Source organism: Bufo bufo, chromosome 1, assembly GCF_905171765.1.
Source record: "Bufo bufo chromosome 1, aBufBuf1.1, whole genome shotgun sequence".
NCBI lineage: Eukaryota > Metazoa > Chordata > Amphibia > Anura > Bufonidae > Bufo > Bufo bufo.
In genome coordinates this window covers 525,031,763-525,056,851 of record NC_053389.1, presented here as the reverse complement: position 1 = coordinate 525,056,851, position 25,089 = coordinate 525,031,763, and the positions used below count along the sequence as shown (strand labels likewise).

The following is a 25,089-nucleotide window of genomic DNA, read 5'->3' as shown; positions in this document are numbered from 1 at the left end:
CAGGCAGCGCTACGATGCTGCTGCTGCCGCCTGAAACAACCAATATCAAGGCTCCTTACAGTAAGGAGCTTTGTTATTGGTCAGTTTGAGCGGGCTGCCGGAGCTTATGGCACACCACTCTGAAGGGAGGAAGGAGGCGCGCGATCCTTACTGGCGGGGTAAGTGGCCTTGCTGTGAAATTTAGTGGGGGTCCCGGATCTGAGCGCCTTGTTTTCCTCTCTAATGATGAGTCTGAAGCGCTCAGCCGATCGCTGTCTCTCCTCCCTGCTGAGTGCGGTAGTGAAGACTGCCTCAGTAGAAAGTCTAGGGGACCGTCTTCACTATGGCGCTCAGCAGGGAGGAAAAGTGGCTGAGCGCTTCAGACTCCTGCTTATAGAAGTCAGCGGGGGTCCCAGCGCTGGACACACCAACAGGAGACCTCCATACAACCTCCATAACTGACAGACCTGTCACCTGTAGACCTCTACCTATGTCACTTGTCAGCTTTCTTATGAATCCATCAAGGATTTATTGCAGTATGTTCCATCAGACGCTGAACTAGACATATTGTTTGCTATAAGGATTTCTTCTGTAATGCGGAGCCGCATGGCGGCACATGGTGCTACAAGGACTGCATGTGGCCATTTATAGCCTCCAGGACATACAGTCCCTCTGCCAAGTGCATGAAGTCTTCGATATAAAATTGTATAATCCAATAACCACAGCGGTGGTGGCAATTTTGTTGCATGAGATAGGGCAACAGGGTCATGGAATACGAACTCCCCTTTATAGCAAGATCAAGCATAACAAAATGACAGCCTCTAGATCAGGGATAAGCAACCTCTGGAACTCAAGCTGTTCTTAAACTACAACTCCTTTCACTTCTTTGGGAGTTACAAGAACATCTGAGCAAGTGTGCATGCTGGGTGTTGTAGTTTCACAGCAGCGCTGGAGTGCCAAAGGTTGCTGCACCCTAGATCAGTGGTTATCACTGCGTGATGACGTCATCCAGATCCACAACCTGTGACTGTGGCGGTGCAAGGTATGTGCCCGGGTCTTTCGCTTGTGCCCTTGGCACCAGCATGCACCACCATCCATTGTGCCTGTGTCCTGCTCCGCCAGTGCCTCAGGTCTCTTCAGAGTCTACCAACAGCCCCGGTGGCACCGACATACCCACCTGAGAGCTCATCTACAAGGACGTAACTTTGGAGGGCAGCAATAACCACGTGATGGATGGCATACCCCAGTGACCAGCGGCACAGAAACACCAGCAAAAATTAAAGGGATTGTCCCAAGATCAACACTTATTTACCTATCCATACTTGACCCACAGAACACTAGAACATGGTAACCAAGGTGGGAACCCCAGCGATCATGTACTTGAAGGGGACATGTCTGTTTTAGTAACGACTTGCATTTCCCATGCAATAACTATTCTGGGGAGTCAATTCTTGTGACTCTATATTGTACCATTCCTCTATTATTCCTACTAGAACTTATGAACAAATTCCTAGTAGTCTGCAATAAGGGTCCAGCTGGATGTTACCTGTTGACAGCACTGATTGAATAATGTCAGGCTGTGCAGGGACACCCCATCTGGACCTTCACTGAAAACTGCCAGCAAGTCTTTCATAACTAATAACAGGAATAACATAGGAATTGTGCATTATAAGGTCATAAGAATAGATGCTCCAGTATTGTTATTACATGGCGGGGGCGGGTGCAAGTAGTTTAACGACAGGTGAGAAATATCGATCTTAGGACAAACCCTTTAAACCTCATAAAATCACTGCAACAGTGACCTCAGTGGTACCAACCCCTCAGCGCAACAGTGACCTCAGTGGTACCGACCCCTAAGTGCAACAGTGACCTCAGTGGTACCGACCCCTAAGCGCAACAGTGACCTCAGTGGTACCGACTCCTAAGCGCAACAGTGACCTCAGCTAAATTTTAAATTGTCTAAATTTGCTATTTATGCATGGAAGACAGTTCTCGAATACTGGTAATGGTTTCCCTGCATAAATAGCAACCCCTTAATGTTATGTAGGCCTTCGTATTACCTTTTTGAATTACTGTAACTTTCGTACTCCTCATCGGCTAAAAATACTCCTCAAAAATTGTAAGAGGAGTATTTTTACTCTCCCAGAAAAAATGTAGCGCGACCTATGCTAACAAGTGTCTCTGGTGTGGGAGTGGTTTATGTTGGCCTATAGTTTTTCAGATATATATTGTATGGGGCATATTATCTGGTCATTTATATCGGCGCTCGAAGCGTCATTGAGTATTCTCCTGTTGAAATAATAAATAATAATCTTTAGGTAACCCTTAGTAACACTGGGTTTTCCTGATATCTGTAACATCCCACTTTATATGTGTTGATTATTTTTCTGGTTGTTATACACTTCAAGAGGCCTGATATATACACACTCTTTTTCTTATCCTATGTATTTGAATCTCTGGTTTAATGATTCCCACTTTCAATGTGTCATTTTAATGATTTGGTCATGGTATTACCAGTGCTGTGTAAGGGACTGGGCACCCTCCACAAAATATTGCATTGTCCTTTGGGTTGGGCGCATTAGCGTTTCATCACTACTGAATCTCTAGAGATGTCACGCCTATTATGCGCTCTTCCTGCTTGTGGAACGCACGTTGCGTTCCATTGTTTTGAGCGTGACTTTACTTCCTGGTGGAGCGCATTTGCGTTCCACTGACCGGATGTCCGGGCTTGGAGCTGCACGTGTATCAGGCGTGCGCTCCATTCCCCGCATGTTCCACAACCCCTTGCACTATAAAGCGGAGGTGCGACCCAATATGGTGTTGGACATCCATATCGAGGTGGACCACGTCGCTATCGCCATGGCAGCTGAACATCCACTGTACACGTGAGAGGTCCTTGTGACCAGTAGTTTTCTTGGATCGAACTTTACCTATTGTGGCCTCTTCAATAGACCCTCGGCAATGTTGTTGAGCACTGAAGGGATACTTGATATACTTAAGGCCAGCAATTGAATACATGTACCGGGCGTCATCTATATATATGTATTGAGCTGAGATATATACCGGGCTTTCAGGCTACACCTTTTTATTTGTCCTGAGCTATGAATTAAATATATGTAGCCAGCCTAATTATGTACCGACATTAATTGATTGAGGCTTTCTTGACCATAGCTCAGGTAATCTGGCATTGTACAGTCGTGGCCAAAAGTTTTGAGAATTACATAAATATTGGAAATTGGAAAAGTTGCTGCTTAATCCCAAAAAAACCTTTCCACTGCATTTCATTGCTGTCATTAAGGGACCTGCTGAGATCATTTCAGTAATCGTCTTGTTAACTCAGGTGAGAATGTTGACGAGCACAAGGCTGGAGATCATTATGTCAGGCTGATTGGGTTAAAATGGCAGACTTGACATGTTAAAAGGAGGGTGATGCTTGAAATCATTGTTCTTCCATTGTTAACCATGGTGACCTGCAAAGAAATGCGTGCAGCCATCATTGCGTTGCATAAAAATGGCTTCACAGGCAAGGAAATTCTGGCTAATAAGATTGCACCTCAATCAACAATTTATAGGATCATCAAGAACTTCAAGGAAAGAGGTTAAATTTTTGTTAAGAAGGCTTCAGGGCGTCCAAGAAAGTCCCGCAAGCGCCAGGATCGTCTCCTAAAGAGGATTCAGCTGCGGGATCGGAGTGCCACCAGTGCAGAGCTTGCTCAGGAATGGCAGCAGGCAGGTGTGAGCGCATCTGCACGCACAGTGAGGCGAAGACTTTTGGAAGATGGCCTGGTGTCAAGAAGGCCAGCAAAGAAGCCACTTCTCTCCAAAAAAAACATCAGGGACAGATTGATCTTCTGCAGAAAGTATGGTGAATGGACTGCTGAGGACTGGGGCAAAGTCATATTCTCCGATGAAGCCTCTTTCCGATTGTTTGGGGCATCTGGAAAAAGGCTTGTCCGGAGAAGAAAAGGTAAGCGCTACCATCAGTCCTGTGTCATGCCAACAGTAAAGCATCCTGAGACCATTCATGTGTGGGGTTGCTTCTCATCCAAGGGAGTAGGCTCACTCACAATTTTGCCCAAAAACACAGCCATGAATAAAGAATGTTACCAAAACACCCTCCAACAGCAACTTCTTCCAACAATCCAACAACAGTTTGGTGAAGAACAATGCATTTTCCAGCACGATGGAGCACTGTGCCATAAGGGAAAAGTGATAACTAAGTGGCTCGGGGACCAAAACGTTGACATTTTGGGTCCATGGCCTGGAAACTCCCCAGATCTTAATCCCATTGAGAACTTGTGGTCAATCCTCAAGAGGCAGGTGGACAAACAAAAACCCACTAATTCTGACACACTCCAAGAAGTGATTATGAAAGAATGGGTTGCTATCAGTCAGGAATTGGCCCAGAAGTTGATTGAGAGCATGCCCAGTCGAATTGCAGAGGTCCTGAAAAAGGGCCAACACTGCAAATACTGACTCTTTGCATAAATGTCATGTAATTGTCGATAAAAGCCTTTGAAACGTATGAGGTGCGTGTAATTATATTTCACTACATCACAGAAACAACTGAAACAAAGATCTAAAAGCAGTTTAGCAGCAAACTTTGTGAAAACTAATATTTTTGTCATTTTCAAAACTTTTGGCCACGACTGTATACATCTATACCTGAGGGTTTCTCTATTTGTCTTGGGCCAGCTATCAATTTTGTGTATAGTTTTGAGTATTGATGTCTGAAACTATCAATCGATTGTCTCAAGGATGCGTATTAACTGCCTATGGATTAACATCTACACGGTCTACTGGGTTATTACACAATTTTCTATCAGATTGGGAACTGTTACAATCAATGTTTCTTGAGTTTTAGGCCTGATCATGTGTATTGATTGATTGTGTGTGCAAATAGATGCTTCGGATATTTAATGTACTAACAACCAGATTTAACTGTATCGTTAGCTTTTCATGGTTTGATTATCATTTTTTTCTGGACCAATTTGTTTAGTACTTTTCATTTTTTGCCCCATTTTTTCCCCCCTGATGAACCAGTTACTGGGGAAATGCGTTGGGAATATTTAGGGCATTGCGAGGGTGAGATAGGGCAGGCACGGGACCACAGGCCACCCACCATCAGGGTGTTCCTGTGGGTTGAGGCATTAGTTAGGGACATATTAGGGATCTTTTCCCCCCCTAGCACACATTAGCCACCCTCCCTTCTGCATACATTTATATATGTCTGTGTTCTTTTGGTCCATCATTATCGATGTCTGTTACACTTTGGAGGTACATGAAGTGATTTAATAATTATGTAGTGATTAAGAGTTAAGTTTTAATTCCTAGCTTTCTGTGACTCCTTTGATATACAGCAGGGATTTTCTACATGAGCATTTCAATCAGTATTGAACATTCTAGTTTGGTTATCTTCATACTCACTTGCAGTCCAACAGAGTGCTCCCAAAACACCAGAAGTAAAATTTCAGAATAGCTGGATGAAGATCTACCAAATTTAAATATTAACATAAACTTTCTAGCAATGTTACATCAATTGTGCCAAATGGGTTTGTTTATATTGTAGGCAGTGTTAGGCAGAAATGAGCTGTATTGATGAACTATCTTCACGATAGTTCATCAATATCTGATTGTTGTGGGTCCGACAACCGGCACCTCTGCCGATCAGCTGTATGAAGAGGAGGCAGTGCGCTATGTGAGCGCCGCTTCCTGGTCATTACACTGCACGTTGTCCCCTGTGGAGGTGATGTAGTGCAATTACAAGCACTTGCTCCATTCAAGTGAATTGAACGATTACTTGTCATTACACTGCTCTTCTGAGACGACGAGCAGTGTAATGAACAGGAATCGACGCTCGCATAGAGTGCTGCCTTATCTTCTAGCTGCTTATCAGCGGGGCTGCAGAGTGTAGGACCTCCACCAATCAGATATTGATGACCTATCTTAACAATAGGTCATCAGTATGTATGGCAGGACAACCCCTTTAATGTACCCAGTGCAGGTCTACATCCTAGCAAATAGATATATATGTCACAAAGGAGGAAATGCCATATTTGTAGGTACAGTATATGCATGATTATTATAAAAATTCTTTTTTTTGGTGCTGAGCCCCTAAGGAACTTGCACCGTGAAATTGTCTATTTTACCACCTACCATGATCATGGCTTCAAGTTCTTAACTTTTTGGCAAATTTATTAATACATTTTTTTTGCTGTGTTTTTTTTAATTTTTATAATCCTGTGAGGACACCACTTTACACATTTTTTTTTTTTGTGTCGGGAATAAGACATTTCTGATATTCTTGGACATTGCTGCAAATGAGCTGCAGAAAGTCAGTACAGCACAAATAAATGCAGTCTTAGATCAGCTACCTCTGAACCTCTCTCATTAAGATTACTTTTCATCATAAAATCTCATGCAGTCCAGTGGTTTGGAATCCACACAGGGTGCTTTAGATAATTTGTGAGAAAGTACAGATACCTACTTGACATCAGAAATAGGGTTAGTTCGGAGTCGTTGCCTTCCAACCTGTCTCCTGAAACAGCACATTATTTATTTTATTTTGGGGGAAGGGGGTAGCAGTTTGTTGTATTTTTTTTTATCATACTTGGTCTAGTTAATTTTATAAGAACTTTTTTTTTTAAAGACTATGATTTTTGTGCTAATTCAGTTCATAATATATGCATTGGAGTTTTTTTTTTTTTTTATATTCTGAGCTTCCCGTCACTTATACCCATTGCATATCTATATATACAGTAGGTAAATAATACAATTCTGGCTGCCTGCAACTACCACTAGAGGGTACGTAGGCACCACATACATATGGATTTATTGCTAAAAGAATGATTTGAATCTTCAGCAAATTCCTACAATAAAAATGTATAAAATAAGTAAGAGCAGGATTGTGTTCTTATTTAAATTAAATTTGAAATAAAAAATGCTTTGCTCCGAAGTATGGTTCTCATACGAATTACAAGAAAGCATATTTTTTTTATTTTTTTATTTTTTTATTTTTTATATCCAGCATAAAATGTCCATCGTTACACACTCTTAACTCAAATTTCTTAACTCATCGCGTTATCTTGAAACAAAAGCCATTGAAAAGCAATTGAAGGTGTTTGCTTATATATATATAATGTTTCTATGTATGTATAGAACAATAGAAGCACTTTTTGCACTTCTATAATAATTTGCACTTCTTCTATAATAATTTTATCACCTATTCATAGGTACAGGTCTTGGCTGTTCTTCCCGCTACATTTCAGTCGGTTGTAGTTAGCCTGTAGAAATCCAATGGGATATTCTAATCACACATTTTAGGCAGCGTTACCACTATAATGCAAATTCCACAGCAGCTATTATGTTCTGTCAAACTGCTCATTTCTGTGGGCTGTCAGACTTATTGTCTGCTCTCTGTCTCCTGTATGGGGTTAATGTATCTGCTGTTTGTAAAATGTGTTATGTATTTCAGGGCAAACAGGAGTGAAGAGGTTTGCTTCATAACTGCAGCAGGGTCAAGTCATTTCAGTTATCTGTTACTTTGTACAGTCTCTAGGTTACTGCGCCTCTTTATCTTGCCCATATTAGGGTACTTTCACACTAGCGGTTTTCTTTTCCGGCATAGAGTTTCGTCACAGGGGCTCTATACTGGAAAATAACTGATCAGGCATATTCCCATGCATTCTGAATGGAGATTAATCTGTTCAGGATGCATCAGGATGTATTCCGTTCAGTCATTTTTACTGATCAGGCAAAAGAGAAAACCATAGCATGCTACGGTTTTATCTCCGGCGAAAAAAACTGAAGACTTGCCCGAATGCCGGATCCGGCATTTTTTTCCCATGGGAATGTATTAGTGCCGGATCCGGCGTTCAAAATACGCATGCTCAGACCGAAAAAAAGGTGAAAAGAATAAATGCCGGATCCGTTTTGACGGATGACACCGGAAAGGTGGATCCGGCATTTCAATGCATTTGTTGGACTGATCAGGCATTTTTAAGACTGATCAGGATCCTGATCAGTCTTACTTATGCCATCAGTTGGCAAACGTTTTGCCGGATCACTCTGCCGCAAGTGTGAAAGTATCCTTACAATATCCATGGAATATAAAGAATATGTAAGAAAATAAACCACTCGCATGTAGTACCACATTCCGTAGCAAGCAGGCCTGTTCTGTTTTACAATCTATACATGCAGATCTTTTTTTTCAGACTCTCGAATGTGAGTGTATGTTGTGTACAGGTACATATAAATGTAACTGTAATATATATATATATATATACACACACACACACACACAAAGAGAGAAAGAGGGGATACCAATTGAAAACAAAAGTAAGGCTATAGGATTTATGTGGGTCTTGGAGCAATTTTCACAATTTAACCTGCCCTTCAGTATCGAGCAATGGTGACAACTAGGGATATGAGGTTTCTGCTTAACAGCATGCTGCCAAGTGTCAATAGGTAGTAGCTGGAGATAGCTTGCTAAAGGCAGACCATACTGTCATTATAACTCTGCTATTCCCATGCTCATAAAGTTGAAAATGGCTGCTGTAGTTCTAAGGTAGTAACATCTCAGGCATCTCAATTGGCTTTAATCCAATTTCTTTCTTCTCTTCATAATCTGAAAAAATATCTGCATCTCTCATATGCAGCACCTTGTGAATGCTGGCTAATATTTATAATGTAAACAGGCATACGTTGTTCTGCTTTTTTTCTAGAGCGGTTCATCACATCCGTTTATTTCATGAGATAAAAAATTTACCTTCTGCCCCGCACCAAGAAAACAAACAAACAAAAAAAAAAATTGCACATACGCAAAATCCCGCCCCCACACAAGCTTAATAAATAAAACTATAAATAAATTATTGGGGGTCAGAATATGGCAATGAGAATTATTTTTTATTTTTATTTTTAAAACACAAAAAAACCTACACATATGTGGTATTGTAATTGTACTGACCAAGAGAATAAAGGTCATGGGTCAGTTTTGCCGCATAAGGAATGCTGTGGGGACAAAACCCATAAAACGGGGACGAAATTGCATTTTCCACTACATTGTATGCCATATGAAATGGTGGCTTTAGAAAGTACAACTTATCCCACAAAAAACAAGCCCTCATACAGCTATGTGAATAGAAAAAAAAAAAGTTATGGCTCTGTGAATACAGGGAAGAAAAATGAAAATGCAAAAAAAAAAAACTCTGGTATTCAGGGGGTTAAGTTTGTTAATTTCTAGTCACTTTTGATGGTTCAATTTATTTACACATGGTAAAACTCAGTTTTAAAGAAATGTTAAGTTTCCAGAAAATTAGTACAATTCCCCCAGGAAAGGATTGAAAGAGTGGAAGTCTCTTCTTTATTCGTGTCATCTTTTTATTATCTGGCCCTGGTTGGATGTAGAAACCTAGCCTCAATGTTTTTTCTTTGTTAATTAACTAGGTAATTTTTTTTTTTTTTAAAGGTTCCATTACCCCTGTCACATTCATCAACTATAAAACATAACTTCAAACTTTGGAAATTGATCCCAAAAGTCCCATTTAGTTGTTGAAATGACCCTCATGATCCTTGTGTATAAATGCTGGTTTGAAAAGTAGGATTTACTTTCCATCATCATTGTTTGACAGATGTGAACATGCATTGTGTCTAGATGCAATACATGTGTTGTTGGTTCGTGCAAGTTCCCCCCTTTGGTTTTAAGTGCATTAAAAGTAGTTGCTGCATTTCTGTGAATGACATGTTCTACTTTGCTGTCTTGATTGTGTTGCTTCTCTCTTCCCCAAGCAGAAACAAAAAATGGCTTAATCTTGCAGTGAGGAATAATAGATGGAATGTAGTCTTGGGAAGTCTTCCTTTATGCCGGCAGTACAACGTGCGCTGCTGACTGAAAGTGCCTGTGGGCATTTGGTCCCTATAGCCTGTATTGTTGTCAGTTAAATGGGATCATGAGTGTTTGAAAGGTGTTTGAGAATGAACTGAAAATCATTTTCACAAGTGGATGATTACTTCTGCCACATGTTAACCCAGCTCCATCAGAATGACCCAGATTTTGGAGACTGCATTAATTGCTCTTTCAACCTTGACTGAGATTTTTCTCTTTAAGAAAGCCCTTTGCTGGACTCAGCAGCTACATGTATTGAAATTTTCTTCCTGTATTTTCTCCATTGTCTGAGTCAAATAAAGCCTTGTAAAAATAGAGGATTTACCATTTGGGCCGTAGATTGCTTCATTCCTCGGAATAAAAAGGAGAAATCAAAATGGTCTATGAGAAGTAATAACTGCCCTTTTCCAAATTCTCTCTTCTGAATACTTCCAGTATTCAGCATACAATTATGTTTTTCAACTATTCATTAGTGCTGATTTTTCATCTTGAAGTTTAACCATGAACCGTCACAGCATGGACGCAGTGCTAATAAATTGCCATATTCCTTTTCATATGCCTCACCAGAATAAAACAAAACCATGGCGTTTCATGTTATGTATTGTGATAGGAAAGAACAAGATTTGCAAAATCCTGAAAAATGTTCAGGGGGTGTAAAAAGAATGGTAATGCATAGTCCTTTGTAAACTTTAGATTGCTTCATTTTGATTATTATTAATAATTAAAAATGTTCACAGATGAGAAAAGTGTCAGGTTGCTGATTAAAAAAAATAAACAAACAAAACAGCCAAAAAGTAATTTATTTTTATTTTTTTACGTGAATTAAACTTAACACAGAAATTTTTCATTTTCAGCATTAGTCTTCTGTTACGACTTGTCATTTTCAGTTTAAGTAACACAACAGGTAAGGGCAATGTTGACATTTTAGCGTACTCTGTCATGTTTAGCAAAATAGTATTTTAACATTTTTAGAAACTTACAAAATAGAGCCTTTTCAAAAGCTTACATTTGTTGTTTTTTTCCTGTTATTTCTATAAAAACAAGATAGGTTTCAGAATCTTATGTTGTCACCAGGTGGATTAAGAGTATATTTATAGCACCATTGGGAAGGCAAATTACTACTGCTGATTACACGTCTTCATCAAATATCCGCTTTGTGCTATTGATGCTTAAGGCCTTTGTTGGACTAATCCCACGTGAAAACATGTGATTACAGAATTAAGAGGGCAGTCAGTGTTCTATTATCATGGATATGTAACAGAAATCCTCTGAAAATGATGTGCTTGTTATAGTGACTGCTCATTCTGACCAGTTCAGTAATACATGACCAAATGATTTCTGTAAACAACTAGAGGCACATGGAACTATATACCCATTTAACTTTTTTTTTCTTTAACTTTAGATATATGCCTATGGGTTATAGCAGATTAATGTGTTCGAGAAAACATGTATTACTTTTGTTCACTTTTTGTCCAAATATAGTGAAACTACTGCATTAAAATCCAGAAAACAATGCATCATTTTCCTATTATATAATCACTAAACCCGCATCTTCCTCCCAACTCGCGAATCTGAGGAATGTGCCCATCATCCTTTTCTTTTTTTTCTTTTTTAAACTTACCAAAATTTCTTGCTCCTTAAAGTGTTACACAACTGACTTTATTATGATTCTTTAAGAGCTTCATTTTGCCTAGCCATTGCATGTACATCACATTTTTTTTTAAGTTAATTTTAACTTACACCATACAAAGATGTATTGCAACCCAGTTAGTCAATGAACCAAATTTAGTTAAAAACTGAGTTCAATTACAATAAATACACTCAGGCCAGATTACTACCTGCCCTGTTCAATATAAACATCACTAAGGCCTTGTTCACACACTACAGTCCTCTTGTGGTTTCTTTTTTTTTTTTTTTTTTTTTTTTAGCAAGCTATGGGAAAAATACAGTGGTTTTAAAGAGCCACAGCATTTTCCCATAATTGGGGCTAAACCGTGGGACTTTTCCAGCAATCTGGACTTTTTCAGCATTATGAAGTATTGTAGCTTAAATGGACTCAACGAACAACAAAATGTGCTTCAATTAAAACAAGTTCCAGAAAGGAAAGTTATTGAAGTATCTCAGATGGGAAAGGGATACAAGAATACTGTTAAGGCTTATAACCTCCAAGTGATGGAAGCTTTCAACAGAGAAGTGGAAAACCGTTCCTCGGCCTCAAAAATCCTGACAAACATATAAGAAACTGTGGGTCTCGCTCAGATAAAGTCAGTGCTTTTGATTCCACTATTAAAAAGACACGAACATTGTATTCATGTCAGAACTGGAAAGTTAAAAATAACTTCTAACATGAAGCTTAAAAAGTCATCTCACATTTTTCAAAAACACCTTGGTGGGTCCTGTTACATATGGAATAAAGCTAATGCAACGTTTCAGGAGGGTAATATGTAGATTTGGACAACTTTTCTCATTCAAGCAATTTTATAAACTGTATTTTATTATCTTTTATTGTGGTTTTCTTAGTTTATCTTTGTGTGGTTTTATTACTCTAGTATTCGTTGTAAACTCTTTCTATAATACAAGGCACTAAAAAGAAAGATTTTAATTTGGTCTTGATACTTATATTTGCAGTAGTGTCCTCCACAAACCGTGTGATGTTTGGATTGAATAGTAGAGAATAGAGGAACTAGTAAAATCTGAGTGAATGTTAAAGGACATCTGTCAGCAGATTTGTACCGAAACTGGTTGACCTGTTGTACCTGCTCTTGGCAGCTGTGTTGGTCCAATATTTATGTGTGTCTATATTACTATAGAAAAATTGTTATAACTAGCAGAAGGATCCAGCTTTGCACGGGTCTATTTAATCTATTTAATTGAATTTTTGTGTGTGTCGTTAAAAGATATTGACAGTATCCCCCATAACAGTGACCTCTACAGCACCCCGTCCCTTTAACAGTGAATTCCACAGTCCCCCTCCCCTTAGCACTGACCCCCCCACAGTGCCCCGCCACTTTAAAAATGGGACCTCCATAGCAGCCCATCCCCTTAACTTTGACCTTCACAGCAGCCCGCCCCTTTAACAGGGAGTTTTACAGCACCCTACTCCCTTGACAGTGACCTCCTCAGGGGCTCGCCCGCTTAACAGTGACTTCCACAGTTTACCACTCCCTTAACAGTGACCTCATAATACCCTGCTACCTTTAACAGTGACTTCCACAGCAGTTACCCCTTTAATAGTGGCCCCTGTCCCCTTAACAGTGACCTCCACAGTGTCTGCCCCTTTAACAGTCACCTCCACAGCGGCCTGCCTCCTTAACAGTAACATCTACAATAAACGCCTCTTTAACAGTGACCTCCACAGTGCCCTGCCCGTTTAATGCTAGGGCTATACGACGACATGTGTCGCGCAACATTTTGTATCAACAATTTTTATAATGATAGGCTATGGTGCCACACTGCGACATGTGACATGCTACGACTGCGACACGACAGTCGCAAAAAATCCATCCAAGATGAATTTTTCTGCGACTCTCGTGGCGCAGTCGCAGCATGTCACATATCGCAGCGCAACACCATAGACTATCATTATAAAAATTGTCGCTCAACACATGTAGCAGTGCCCTTTGTGTCGTGCGACACATATCGTCGTGTAGCCCTAGCTTAAAGCTGACCTACAGCAGTGAAGAAAAATGGCTGGGTTGTTATGGAAACCTGGAGTAAAACTGTGTGTATGTGGAGCCTAAGGGCCTGTGAGCTTCTATTGGCTGATGAGGGACATGTGACTGTGTGTATGGCAGTTGGGATATGAAGAAAAAGACTGGCAGGCTTGTATTGGCTAATGCAGGTAATTTTTGGGGAATATCTCAGGAACGGTATGTCCTAAAGAGCTGTGACCCCACAAGATTTCTTTCCAGGTAGCAAGGGATGTGTATACCAAGGTTCGTTGAAATTGATGGTTGTGTTTTTGAGTGATCGCGGAACATACATACACACATATATACTTCCTTCTTTATATATAGATATCTGCAAATGAGCCTCTAGGAGCAAATAGGGACGTTGCCATTACACCTAGAAGTTCTGCATTCTCTTCAAATGCCGAGCCCTCTGCACTGTGATTGGCAGGGCCAGGCAGGTGTGATCACATTTTCACTGCCTGGTCCTGTCAAATCAAAGTGCAGAGGACCCGGCAGTTGCAGAGAAAGCTGAGCGTCTAGGTGTAATGGCAATTCCCTGGATAGTGCTCTGTCGTGTGTGGGACTCTGATGCAGATCTCTGCACAGAAAGGGGCAAGCAGCACCACTGTGCAGGAAAAATGATGAAGGGACGCAGCGATGGCATAAAACAATAGATAACACAAGACGTGCTTTTTATTTATGAACTAACATTTCAGTCACTGACTAATCTTTATCAAACACGGATTAATATGGAGATACTGTATATACAGCACAGTGTAATGCAGCAGCCACTGCTGGAGAATGGCACCATTTTTCAGAGGTGGCTGTTGCAGTACACTGCATACTATAGAGTATATCCATAGCAATTTTTGTTTGTTAAAGGTTAAGGGGTGACCGAAACATCATTTTATATTTGGATTGCAAATAAATAAAATCACAGCATATATCAGCTGGATCCTCTTGTTTGCCATAAAATAAAAGCACAGCAATCGTTTTTTAAGATGGTATCTGCAAACTGTACTTCTACAGAAAGACGAAACAACACAAGGTTTAGATCTGAGTCTCTTTTCTTTTTTTTTCTTCCTGAATTGCAACTTGTTTTATAACTTTTTTAATTTCCATAAGCTTACATGCATATTCAGTCACAATAGAGATTCACACATCTTCTCTTCCTTGAATATGTGCCACACTAATGATAATTAAACAGTATATATTTCAATAGTGTTAACTTATGTCATAGTGATATAAACACATGGGGAATGCTTTGCACATTCAAAGTGAGAAACTAGTAAACAGAGCGAGGACGTAGTGGACCCGACGATATATATAGATAGATAGATATATATATATATATATACATATATACACACACATACTGTATATAAATAAATATACAGGTGAAACTCGAAAAATTAGAATATCGTGCAAAGTTAATTTATTTCAGTAATGCAACTTAAAAGGTGAAACTAATATATGAGATAGACTCATTACACGCAAAGCGAGATATTTCAAGCCTTTATTTGGTATAATTTGGATGATTATGGCTTACAGCTTATGAAACCCCAAAGTCACAATTTTGAGGTACCCTTTGCTCAGGGGATATGGATTAATTAGCTGACTAGAGTGTGACACTTTGAGCCTAGAATATTGAACCTTTTCACAAAATTCTAATTTTAAGCTGCATTAATGCAATTCCTTTTAATTTGCATTACTGAAATAAATGGACTTTTGCACGATATTCAAATTTTTCGAGTTTCCCCTGTGTGTGTGTGTGTGTGTATATATATATATATATATATATATATATATATATATATAATGGGGGTCATTTATGAATAGATATATGCCACTTTTTGGGGAGGGGATTTGCGACCAAATCTGTGACTTCTTCCACATATCCCAATTCTAAAATAAAAGGCAAAAAAAGAGGCATGACATAGACTGGGAAGAGGGTGGGACGGCAGGCCTGTCTCATTTATCATTTTCCACGCCAATTTTTGTAGTGTAAAATGATCTAAGTCTATGGCAGCATGGGAATTGGCGTACATTTAAGGCTGTTAGGCGCCTCTACATAACGTAGAACCCATCAGGGGTATTAAGGCCGGCATCTAAAACACCTGTCTTAATAAATGACCCAATATATCTTTACCAATGCTCTTAATTTTGTGCTAGATTGCTACATTTTAGGGCTCATTCAGACGAACGTATGTTTTGTTCTGCGCCCGTTCCGTATTTTTGAGGATTGGTTGCGGACCCATTCATCTAAATGGGGCCGCAAAAGATCCGTTGTTCCTTTTTGCGGCCCGGCAAAAAATATAGAGCATGTCCTACTCTTGTCTGCAATCGCGGACAAGAATAGGCAATTTCTATGAGAGTGACGGCCATGTGCGGTCTGCAAATTGCGGCAATTTGCGGACCGCACATGGCCGTCACTCTCATGGAAATTGCCTATTCTTGTCCGCAAAAACACATACGGCCCTTAGCATGTGAAATGCTGAGCTTTGCACAGTGTAGAGCCACTGGCCATTGTTTCTCACACAAAAAATAAATTTGAAAATAAACATTTGATGAAATTAGCTACTAGAGATGAGCAAATTTCATGTTATGAAATTAGTTCACACTTCGTTTGGTGGTAAAAGCAGAATTGCATTATGGATTCCGTTACCACGGACCATAACGCAATTCTATAAAGGGATGCATAACGGAATGCCTTTAAAGGCATTCCGTTATTCATTCCATTATAATAGAAGTCTATGGGCTGCATAACGGATCCGTCCCATTTCCATTATGCAGGAGAGGACTCCCCTGCATAACGGAAAAGAGACTGATCTGATTTGAAGCCCATAGACTTCTATTATGACGGAATGAATAACGGAATGTCGCTAAAGGCATTCCGTTATACATTCCGTCATAGAATTGCGTTATGGTCCATGCTAACAGAATCCATAACCCAATTCTGCTTTTACCACCAAACGAAGCATGAACGAATTTCAAAATATGAAATTCTCTCATCTCTAATACCTATCATCCGTTTCCAAAATTCTGTTTCCAGAAAACTGACAAAAGCCAAATAACTTGTAAACAGTAGACATTTCAGGACAGAGTATTTTAAGGCATCTATCAGCAGATTTGTACCTATGAAACTGGCTGACCTTTTACATGTGCACTTGGCAGCTGAAAACATCTGTGTTGGTCCCATGTTCATATGTGTCCGCATTAAAATCAAATGTTAATATATTCATTAACATAGAGAATCATGGACCTTATAAATATATGGGTGGGACATTTATATTCATGGATATAAGAAAATATTGATATGGCACTTAAGTACATTGCACTTTATTTGTCTTAGTGTTTTTTCCACAAATATATTTGATGTAATAATGACATCAATTTCTGCTTGTATAGTCAATATCACATTGCTTGAGAAAGGTCCTGTGATAGAGCTGAAACGTTGCTGAGACATGGGTGAATAAACTTTTTGCACTTTTATTCAAGAATATATATAATAAAGCAGGCAGCATTCTCAAATAGGCCCCAGTATAGAGCCGAAACGTCGCGTCCTGCATGGGTAATGAACTCTTTTGAATTATTTTTACTATTTGAGAGTGCTGCCTGCTTTTTTAATTTTGTATTTCTCAGCTATTGTCTTGTCCCTTTGGGCTGGCACCTCACAATTGCCATTTTCTACCTTGTGCTGCCATTTTTTCCAATATATATATATATATATATATATATATATATCGTTGCAAGAATTTGGAATAATATGGATTTCTGAACAAATTGGTCATAAAATGTGATCTGATCTTCATCTAAGTCACAACAATAGACAACCACAGTCTGATTAAACTAATAACACACAAAGAATTAAATGTTACCGTGTTTTTATTGAACACACCATGTAAACATTCACAGTGCAGGTGGAAAAAGTATGTGAACCCCTAGACTAATGACCTCTCCAAGAGCTAATTGGAGTAAGGTGTGAGCCAACTGAAGTCCAATCAATGAGATCAGTTTGGAGGTGTTAGTTACAGCTGCCCTGCCCTATAAAAAAAACACACACCAGTTCTGGGTTTGCTTTTCACAAGAAGCATTGCCTGATGTGAATGATGCCTCACACAGAAGAGCTCTCAGAAGACCTACGATTAAGAATTGTTGACTTGCATAAAGCTGGAAAGGGTTATAAAAGTATCTCCAAAAGCCTTGCTGTTCATCAGTCCACGGTAAGACAAATTGTCTATAAATGGAGAAAGTTTAGCACTGCTGCTACTCTCCCTAGGAGTGGCCGTCCTGTAAAGATGACCGCAAGAGCACAGCGCAGACTGCTCAATGAGGTGAAGAAGAATCCTATAGTGTCAGCTAAAGACTTACAAAAGTGTATGGCATATGCTAACATCCCTGTTAGCGAATCTACGATACGTAAAACACTAAAGAAGAATGGATTCTATGGGAGGATACCACAGAGGAAGTCACTGCTGTCCTAAAAAACATTGCTGCACGTTTACAGTTTGCACAAGAGCACCTGGATGTTCCACAGCAGTACTGGCAAAATATTCTGTGGACAGATGAAACCAAAGTTGAGTTGTTTGGAAGAAACACACAACACTATGTGTGGAGAAAAAGAGGCACAGCACATCAACATCAAACCTCATCCCAACTGTGAAGTATGGTGGTGGGGGCATCATGGTTTGGGGCTGCTTTGCTGCGTCAGGGCCTGGACGGATTGCTATCATCGAAGGAAAAATGAATTCCCAAGTTTATCAAGACATTTTGCAGGAGAACTTAAGGCCATCTGTCCACCAGCTGAAGCTCAACAGAAGATGTGTGTTGCAACAGGACAACGACCCAAAGCATAGAAGTAAATCAACATCAGAATGGCTTAAACAGAAGAAAATACGCCTTCTGGAGTGGCCCAGTCAGAGTCCAGACCTCAACCCGATTGAGATGCTGTGGCATGACCTCAAGAAAGCGATTCATACCAGACATACCAAGAATATTGCTGAACTGAAACAGTTCTGTAAAGAGGAATGGTCAAGAATTACTCCTGACCGCTGTGCACGTCTGATCTGGAACTACACGAAACGTTTGGTTGAAGTTATTGCTGCCAAAGGAGGTTTAACCAGTTATTAAATCCAAGGGTTCACATACTTTTTCCACCTGCACTGTGAATGTTTACATGGTGTGTTCAATAAAAACATGGTAACATTTAATTATTTGTGTGTTATTAGTTTAAGCAGACTGTCATTGTCTATTGTTGTGACTTAGATGAAGATCAGATCATATTTTATGACCAATTTGTTCAGAAATCCATATCATTCCAAAGGGTTCACATACTTTTTCTTGCAACTGTATATTTAGCAGAAGGACCCGGCTTCGCACGGGTATATTTCATTTATTTCATTTAATGTTTGTGTGTCGTTAAAAGATATCGACAGTATCCCCCATAACAGTGACCTCTACAACACCCTGCCCCTTTAACAGTGAACTCCACAGTCCCCCACCCCTTAACATTGACCCCCCCCACAGTGCCCCACCACTTTAAAATGCGACCTTCACAGCAACCCTTCCCTTAACTTTGACCTTTCACAGCACCCTACTGCCTTGACAGTGACCTCCTCAGGGGCCCTCCCCCTTAACAGTGACCTCCACAGCGCCTGCCCCTTTAAAAGTGACCTTTACAGTGCCTGCCCCTTTAACAGTGACCTCCACAGTGTCTTCCCCTTTAACAGTGACTTCCATAGCGCCCTGTCCCTTTAATGCTAGGTCTTCACAACAACATGTGTCGCGCAACATTTTGTTTCGACAACTTTTATAATGATAGGCTATGGTATCGCACTGCAGCATGCTGTGACTGCGACATGACAGTCGCAAAAAATCCATCCAAGATGGATGCATGTAGCAGTGTAGCTGTGCCCTATGTGTCGTGCGACTTATCGTCCTGTAGCCCTAGCCTAAAACTGACCTACAGCAGTGAAGAAAAATGGCTGGGTTGTTATAGAAACCTGGAGTAAAACTGTGTGTATGGCAGTTGTGATTTCAAGAGAGAGACTTGCAGGCTTGTTTTGGCTAATGCAGGTCATTTTTGGGGAAAATCTCAGGAACGGTACGTCTTAGAGAGCTGATACCCAGTCTAAAATCTTCCCAGACATCTGATGTACCTGTGTGCCAAATTTGGTGAAGATCTGTTCAGTCGTTTGGTCGCGCATAAAGAACAGACAGACAGACAGAAACTCTTTTTTTTATATATATAAGAGATATACACATTGTAACTGTTGCTTTCTCCTCCCTTATGCCCTTATTCCTAGGTATTTATATGCTGTGGGTCAAAAGGTGTGGAAAAGATGGAAGAAACGTTACTTTGTCCTTGTTCAGGTTTGTATAATGTATTACATTTTTAATAGTTTTAACCTATGGTGAATAGGATGTTTTGTTTTTATGCTGTTTGCTTAAATTGGAAGCTCTTAACCCGTAGGATACCAGCGCCTTACATGTATGGCACTGGAAACAGGGTCACAAATCCCAGGAGCTGCGCCTGCCCGATCAGCTGCAGGGAGCCGGACCCCTGCTTTATGCGCCGCCAGTGGTGAAAACACAGATGCCGGAGCATTAACCCTTGCAGTGCCGCGGTCAGCGCTGACCACGGCACATGCAGTATCCTGCCGGGTGCGGGGTGTCCATCGGGTCCCCGCGCTGCTGTGACGGGGACCTGATGGCTTGGATGGCAGCCCGATGACTTCCTTGGGCATCGTTGCTGCCATCCGTATCAGCCTGTGAGATCCAGCCCCCTGGATCTTACAGGCAGGAAGCTGTAAGTGTATTGCAGTGAGTAATACACTTACAGCCAATGCATTACAATACGGAAGTATTGTAATGCATTGTAAAGGGGATCAGACCCCCAAAAGTTGAATTTCCAGAGTGGGACAAAAAATTTAGTGAAAAAAGAAGTAATAAAATTTGTAAAATGTAAAATTTTTTTTAAAGTTTCAAGTAAAAAAAATAATTTATCGTCCTTTTCCCAAAGTAAAGTAAAAAAAAAAATTGTACAAAAAAAAGGGAAAAAGAGAAAAGTAGACATATTGGGTATCGCTGCATCTGTATCGAACGGCTCTATAAAAATATCACATGATTCACCCCGTCAGGTGAACGCCGTAAAAAATAAAAACCGTTCTAAAACAGCCATTTTGTAAAAAGTGTAATACCAATTGATCAAAAAGATGTATTTAGCCCAAAAGGGTACCAATCAAGCCTTCATCTCATCCTGCAAAAAATGAGCCCCTACCTAAGACAATTGCCCCCAAAAAATAATATGGCTCTCAGAAAATGGCAACACGAAAACAAGATTTTATTCTGTTCAAAAAGGCTTTCACTGTGTAAAACTTAACAATAATAAAAATTATAGACATATTAGGTATTGTCGTGTCCGTAACAACCTGCTCTATAAAAATATCACATTATTTTCCCCCTCAGGTGAATGCTGTAAAAAATTTTTTTTAAAAGACTATGCCAAAACCATTTTGTTGACCTTGCCTTACAAAAAGTGTAATTCCAAGCGATCAAAAAGACTTACCGTATTTTTCGCCCTATAAGACGCATCGGCCCATAAGACGCACCTAGGTTTTTGGGGGGGAAAATAAGAAAAAAAATATTTTTAACCAAAAGGTGTGCTTTTGGTGGATTTGGAACTAATGGTGGTCTGTGGATGGCACTATTACTGGGGATCTGTGAAGGACACTTATGGGGGGATCTGTGGATGACGGACACTGTTATGGGGGGGATCTGTGGATGACGGACACTGTTACAGGGGGGATCTGTGGATGACGGACACTGTTACAGGGGGGATCTGTGGATGACGGACACTGTTACAGGGAGGGATCTGTGGATGATGGACACTGTTACAGGGGGGATCTGTGGATGACGGACACTGTTACAGGGGGGGATCTGTGGCTGGCACTGTTACAGGGGGGATCTGTGGCTGGCACTGTTACAAGGGGGGGGATCTGTGGCTGGCACTGTTACAGGGGGGGATCTGTGGCTGGCACTGTTACAGGGGGGATCTGTGGCTGGCACTGTTACGGGGGGGGATCTGTGGCTGGCACTGTTACGGGGGGGATCTGTGGCTGGCACTGTTACAGGGGGGATCTGTGGCTGGCACTGTTACAGGGGGGATCTGTGGCTGGCACTGTTACGGGGGGGGATCTGTGGCTGGCACTGTTACGGGGGGGGGATCTGTGGCTGGCACTGTTACAGGGGGGGATCTGTGGCTGGCACTGTTACAGGGGGGATCTGTGGCTGGCACTGTTACGGGGGGGGGATCTGTGGCTGGCACTGTTACGGGGGGGGATCTGTGGCTGGCACTGTTACGGGGGGGGATCTGTGGCTGGCACTGTTACAGGGGGGATCTGTGGCTGGCACTGTTACAGGGGGGATCTGTGGCTGGCACTGTTACAGGGGGGATCTGTGGCTGGCACTGTTACAGGGGGGATCTGTGGCTGGCACTGTTACAGGGGGGATCTGTGGCTGGCACTGTTACAGGGGGGATCTGTGGCTGGCACTGTTACAGGGGGGATCTGTGGCTGGCACTGTTACAGGGGGGATCTGTGGCTGGCACTGTTACAGGGGGGATCTGTGGCTGGCACTGTTACAGGGGGGATCTGTGGCTGGCACTGTTATATATGTGCCATCCACAGACCCCCCACCCCATAACAGTGCCATCCACAGACCCCCCCACCCCTTAACTGTGCCATCCACGGATCAGCGCCGCCCCCCCAGTATACAAATATAAAATGTCTTATTCAATTAAAATGTATTACATATGCCCCCTCACTCCTAAATTCCTAATAGTACCTTACATCCTATTCCTAATAGGTTTTGTACAATGCCGGGAGGCAGGCCGGGCGGCCGGCGCGTCACTCACTGACGTCACTTGCCTGCGCCGCCTGCTACATTCATGAAGTAGGCGGCGCAGGCACGTGACATCAGGGAGTTACGATGCCGCCCGCCCGGCCTGCCTGCCGGCATTGTACAGAACCTATTAGGAATAGGATGTAAGGTACTATTAGGAATTTAGGAGTGAGGGGGCATATGTAATAAATTTTAATTGAATAAGACATTTTATATTACTATACCGGAGCGGCGGGGCTATAGTACACTGACTGCACCGCCCCATTGCTTTTCCCGGCCTCCAGCTCCTCCTCCCAGTCCCTCCCCCGGCCCCCGTTCGCTCGTACATCGCATCCAGCGATGTTAAACTGTCAGCATTCGCCCCATAAGACGCAGGGGCATTTCCCCACCATTTTTTGGGGGGAAAATGTGCGTCTTATGGGGCGAAAAGTACGGTATGTACCCCGAAATGGTAAACTAAACTAAACATTATAGACATATTGGGTATTGCCGTTTCCGTAACAACCTGCTCTATAGAAATATCATATTATATGCTCCCTCAGGTGAACGCTGTAAAAAAAATAATATATGTTTTGTCACCTTGCCTCACAAAAAGCGATCAAAAAGTCTTATGTACCCCAAAATGGTACCAATGGAAACATCACCTCATCACGCAAAAACTGAGACCCTACCTAAGACAATCACTTAAAGGGAATCTGTCACTAGCAATTTACCCCAATTTTTTTTTCATGAATCCATGTTTAACAGAGTACCTTTTTTCCATCGGTCTTGTTCTTTTGATTGTCCGTCTTGTCATTTCTTCAAAAAATCGATTCTTATGATGTGTAAATGACGCTGTAAGGAGCCCAGAGGGGCGTTCTTCTTTCTCCACGGTGCCCAGGAACGCCCCTCTGAAGTGCCGTGCCCGCCTAAATTTGAAATCTAATAACGCCTCCAAGTTCATCTAAATCGCCTCCCAGAGGCGCGGCTAAGTGCTCAACAACGCCCACTCCTCAGCGCCGCCGGCGAGAGGAGGTTCGGGGTGTTTGCCGCAGAGCGCGGCGCTGAGGAGGGGGGGTGTTGAGCACTTAGCCGCGCCTCTGGGAGGCGATTTAGATGAACTTGGAGGCGTTATTAGATTTCAAATTTAGGCGGGCACGGCACTTCAGAGGGGCGTTCCTGGGCACCGTGGAGAAAGAAGAACGCCCCTCTGGGCTCCTTACAGCGTCATTTACACATCATAAGAATCGATTTTATGAAGAAATGACAAGACGGACAATCAAAAGAACAAGACCGATGGAAAAAAGGTACTCTGTTAAACATGGATTCATGAAAAAAAAATTGGGGTAAATTGCTAGTGACAGATTCCCTTTAAAAAATAAAAACCAATGGCACCCGTAAACCAATCCTTCAAAATCTGTGCTGCAAAAGCCATATGGCGTTCCTTCAGTTCTGAGTCCTGCAATGAACCCCCTACAGCAGTTTATCACCACATATGGGGTGTTGCTGTATTTAGGCGAAAATGGGTAACAAATTATGGGGTGCTTTTTTTCCTGTTACCCCTTGTGAAAATGAAAAATTTGGGCTAAAGCAGCTTATTCTTGGAAGAAATGAAACTTTTCATTTTCACAGCCAAGTGTTTCCAAATTCTGTAAAATGCTTCTTTAAAGCGTGTAGTTTCCAAAATGGGGTAACTTTTTGAGGGTTTCCACTGTAGGGGTACGTCGGGTCTCTTTAAATACAAAATGGTGCCTAAAAACCATTCTAGCAAAATCTGCTTTCAAAATCCATATGGCGCTCCTTTCCCTCTGACCACTGCCACGTGCCCATAGGGCAGTTTACCACCACATATGGGGTATTTCTGTAAACTGCAGAATCAGAGTAGTAATAATTGATGTGACGAATACCACACCTCGCGCCCGCTTGACGTCACCTACGCCAAGCTCGGTACAGATTACACACACACCTTCTGTCCACGCGGGCAGAGAGGCAACAAGCTGAGAGAGCCTTTTCACTGCTGCAGTGTGAAAACAGCGCTGTCTCAGCCCAGGTATCTGCCACCAGCTTCTCGTTTAATATAAGCCCGGTCCGCTAACGGGATTTTATAGGGTGAGAAACCAACCCGCGGTAGCTTATAACTAGGCCAAAACACGGACGTGGGGATTCGTGATCGAGATACAAGATAGCACAAGATTAAATTATATATTTAATCGCCGTAAGGGCACACTAGATATAACACAATATACACAGAGAATATATACAGTGGTCTGAGGTTACAGATACAGGTTATATGGGTACAACGGGGTTAAGCAGAGCAAAAGTCAGTTACCCGGTAAGATGAAAGTTCCTTTCGGTTGTGGTGTGTTCTTTGCTGTAGTCACATGAAGGGCAGTGATCTCAGCTAGTTCCTGGGTCCCCCTAAACACATTACACGATGTGACCCTTCTTCAGAGAAATACCCCGCCCTCTGGCTTGTATGGGCTTATGACCTGTAGCCGGCCGCTCCCCTCCCCGCCTATGGGTAGGGTCCACCCCTCCTACTCTGGTGCTGCCAGCAAATGACCCATAAACGCCTTAGGGCGCATAGCCCCAGACCAGAATGTCACAGGAAGATGGTTCCGGGCTCAATTAATCCGCCTGGGTTCCGGCTACAACTAGAGTCCAAACATGGTACTG

At 41.6% G+C, this 25,089-nt stretch overlaps 1 protein-coding gene across 6 annotated transcripts in view; it reads left to right on the top strand.

Annotated features, from left to right (window-relative positions):
- CADPS2 (calcium dependent secretion activator 2) overlaps positions 1 to 25,089 on the top strand; it is a 786,809-nt gene that overhangs the window by 273,762 nt on the left and 487,958 nt on the right. For all 6 annotated transcript variants that reach the window (XM_040411689.1, XM_040411674.1, XM_040411680.1 and 3 more), the window contains exon 9: positions 19,839 to 19,905. In XM_040411689.1, the coding sequence (XP_040267623.1) occupies positions 19,839 to 19,905 (67 nt within the window). The remainder of the gene's footprint in view (positions 1 to 19,838; positions 19,906 to 25,089) is intronic.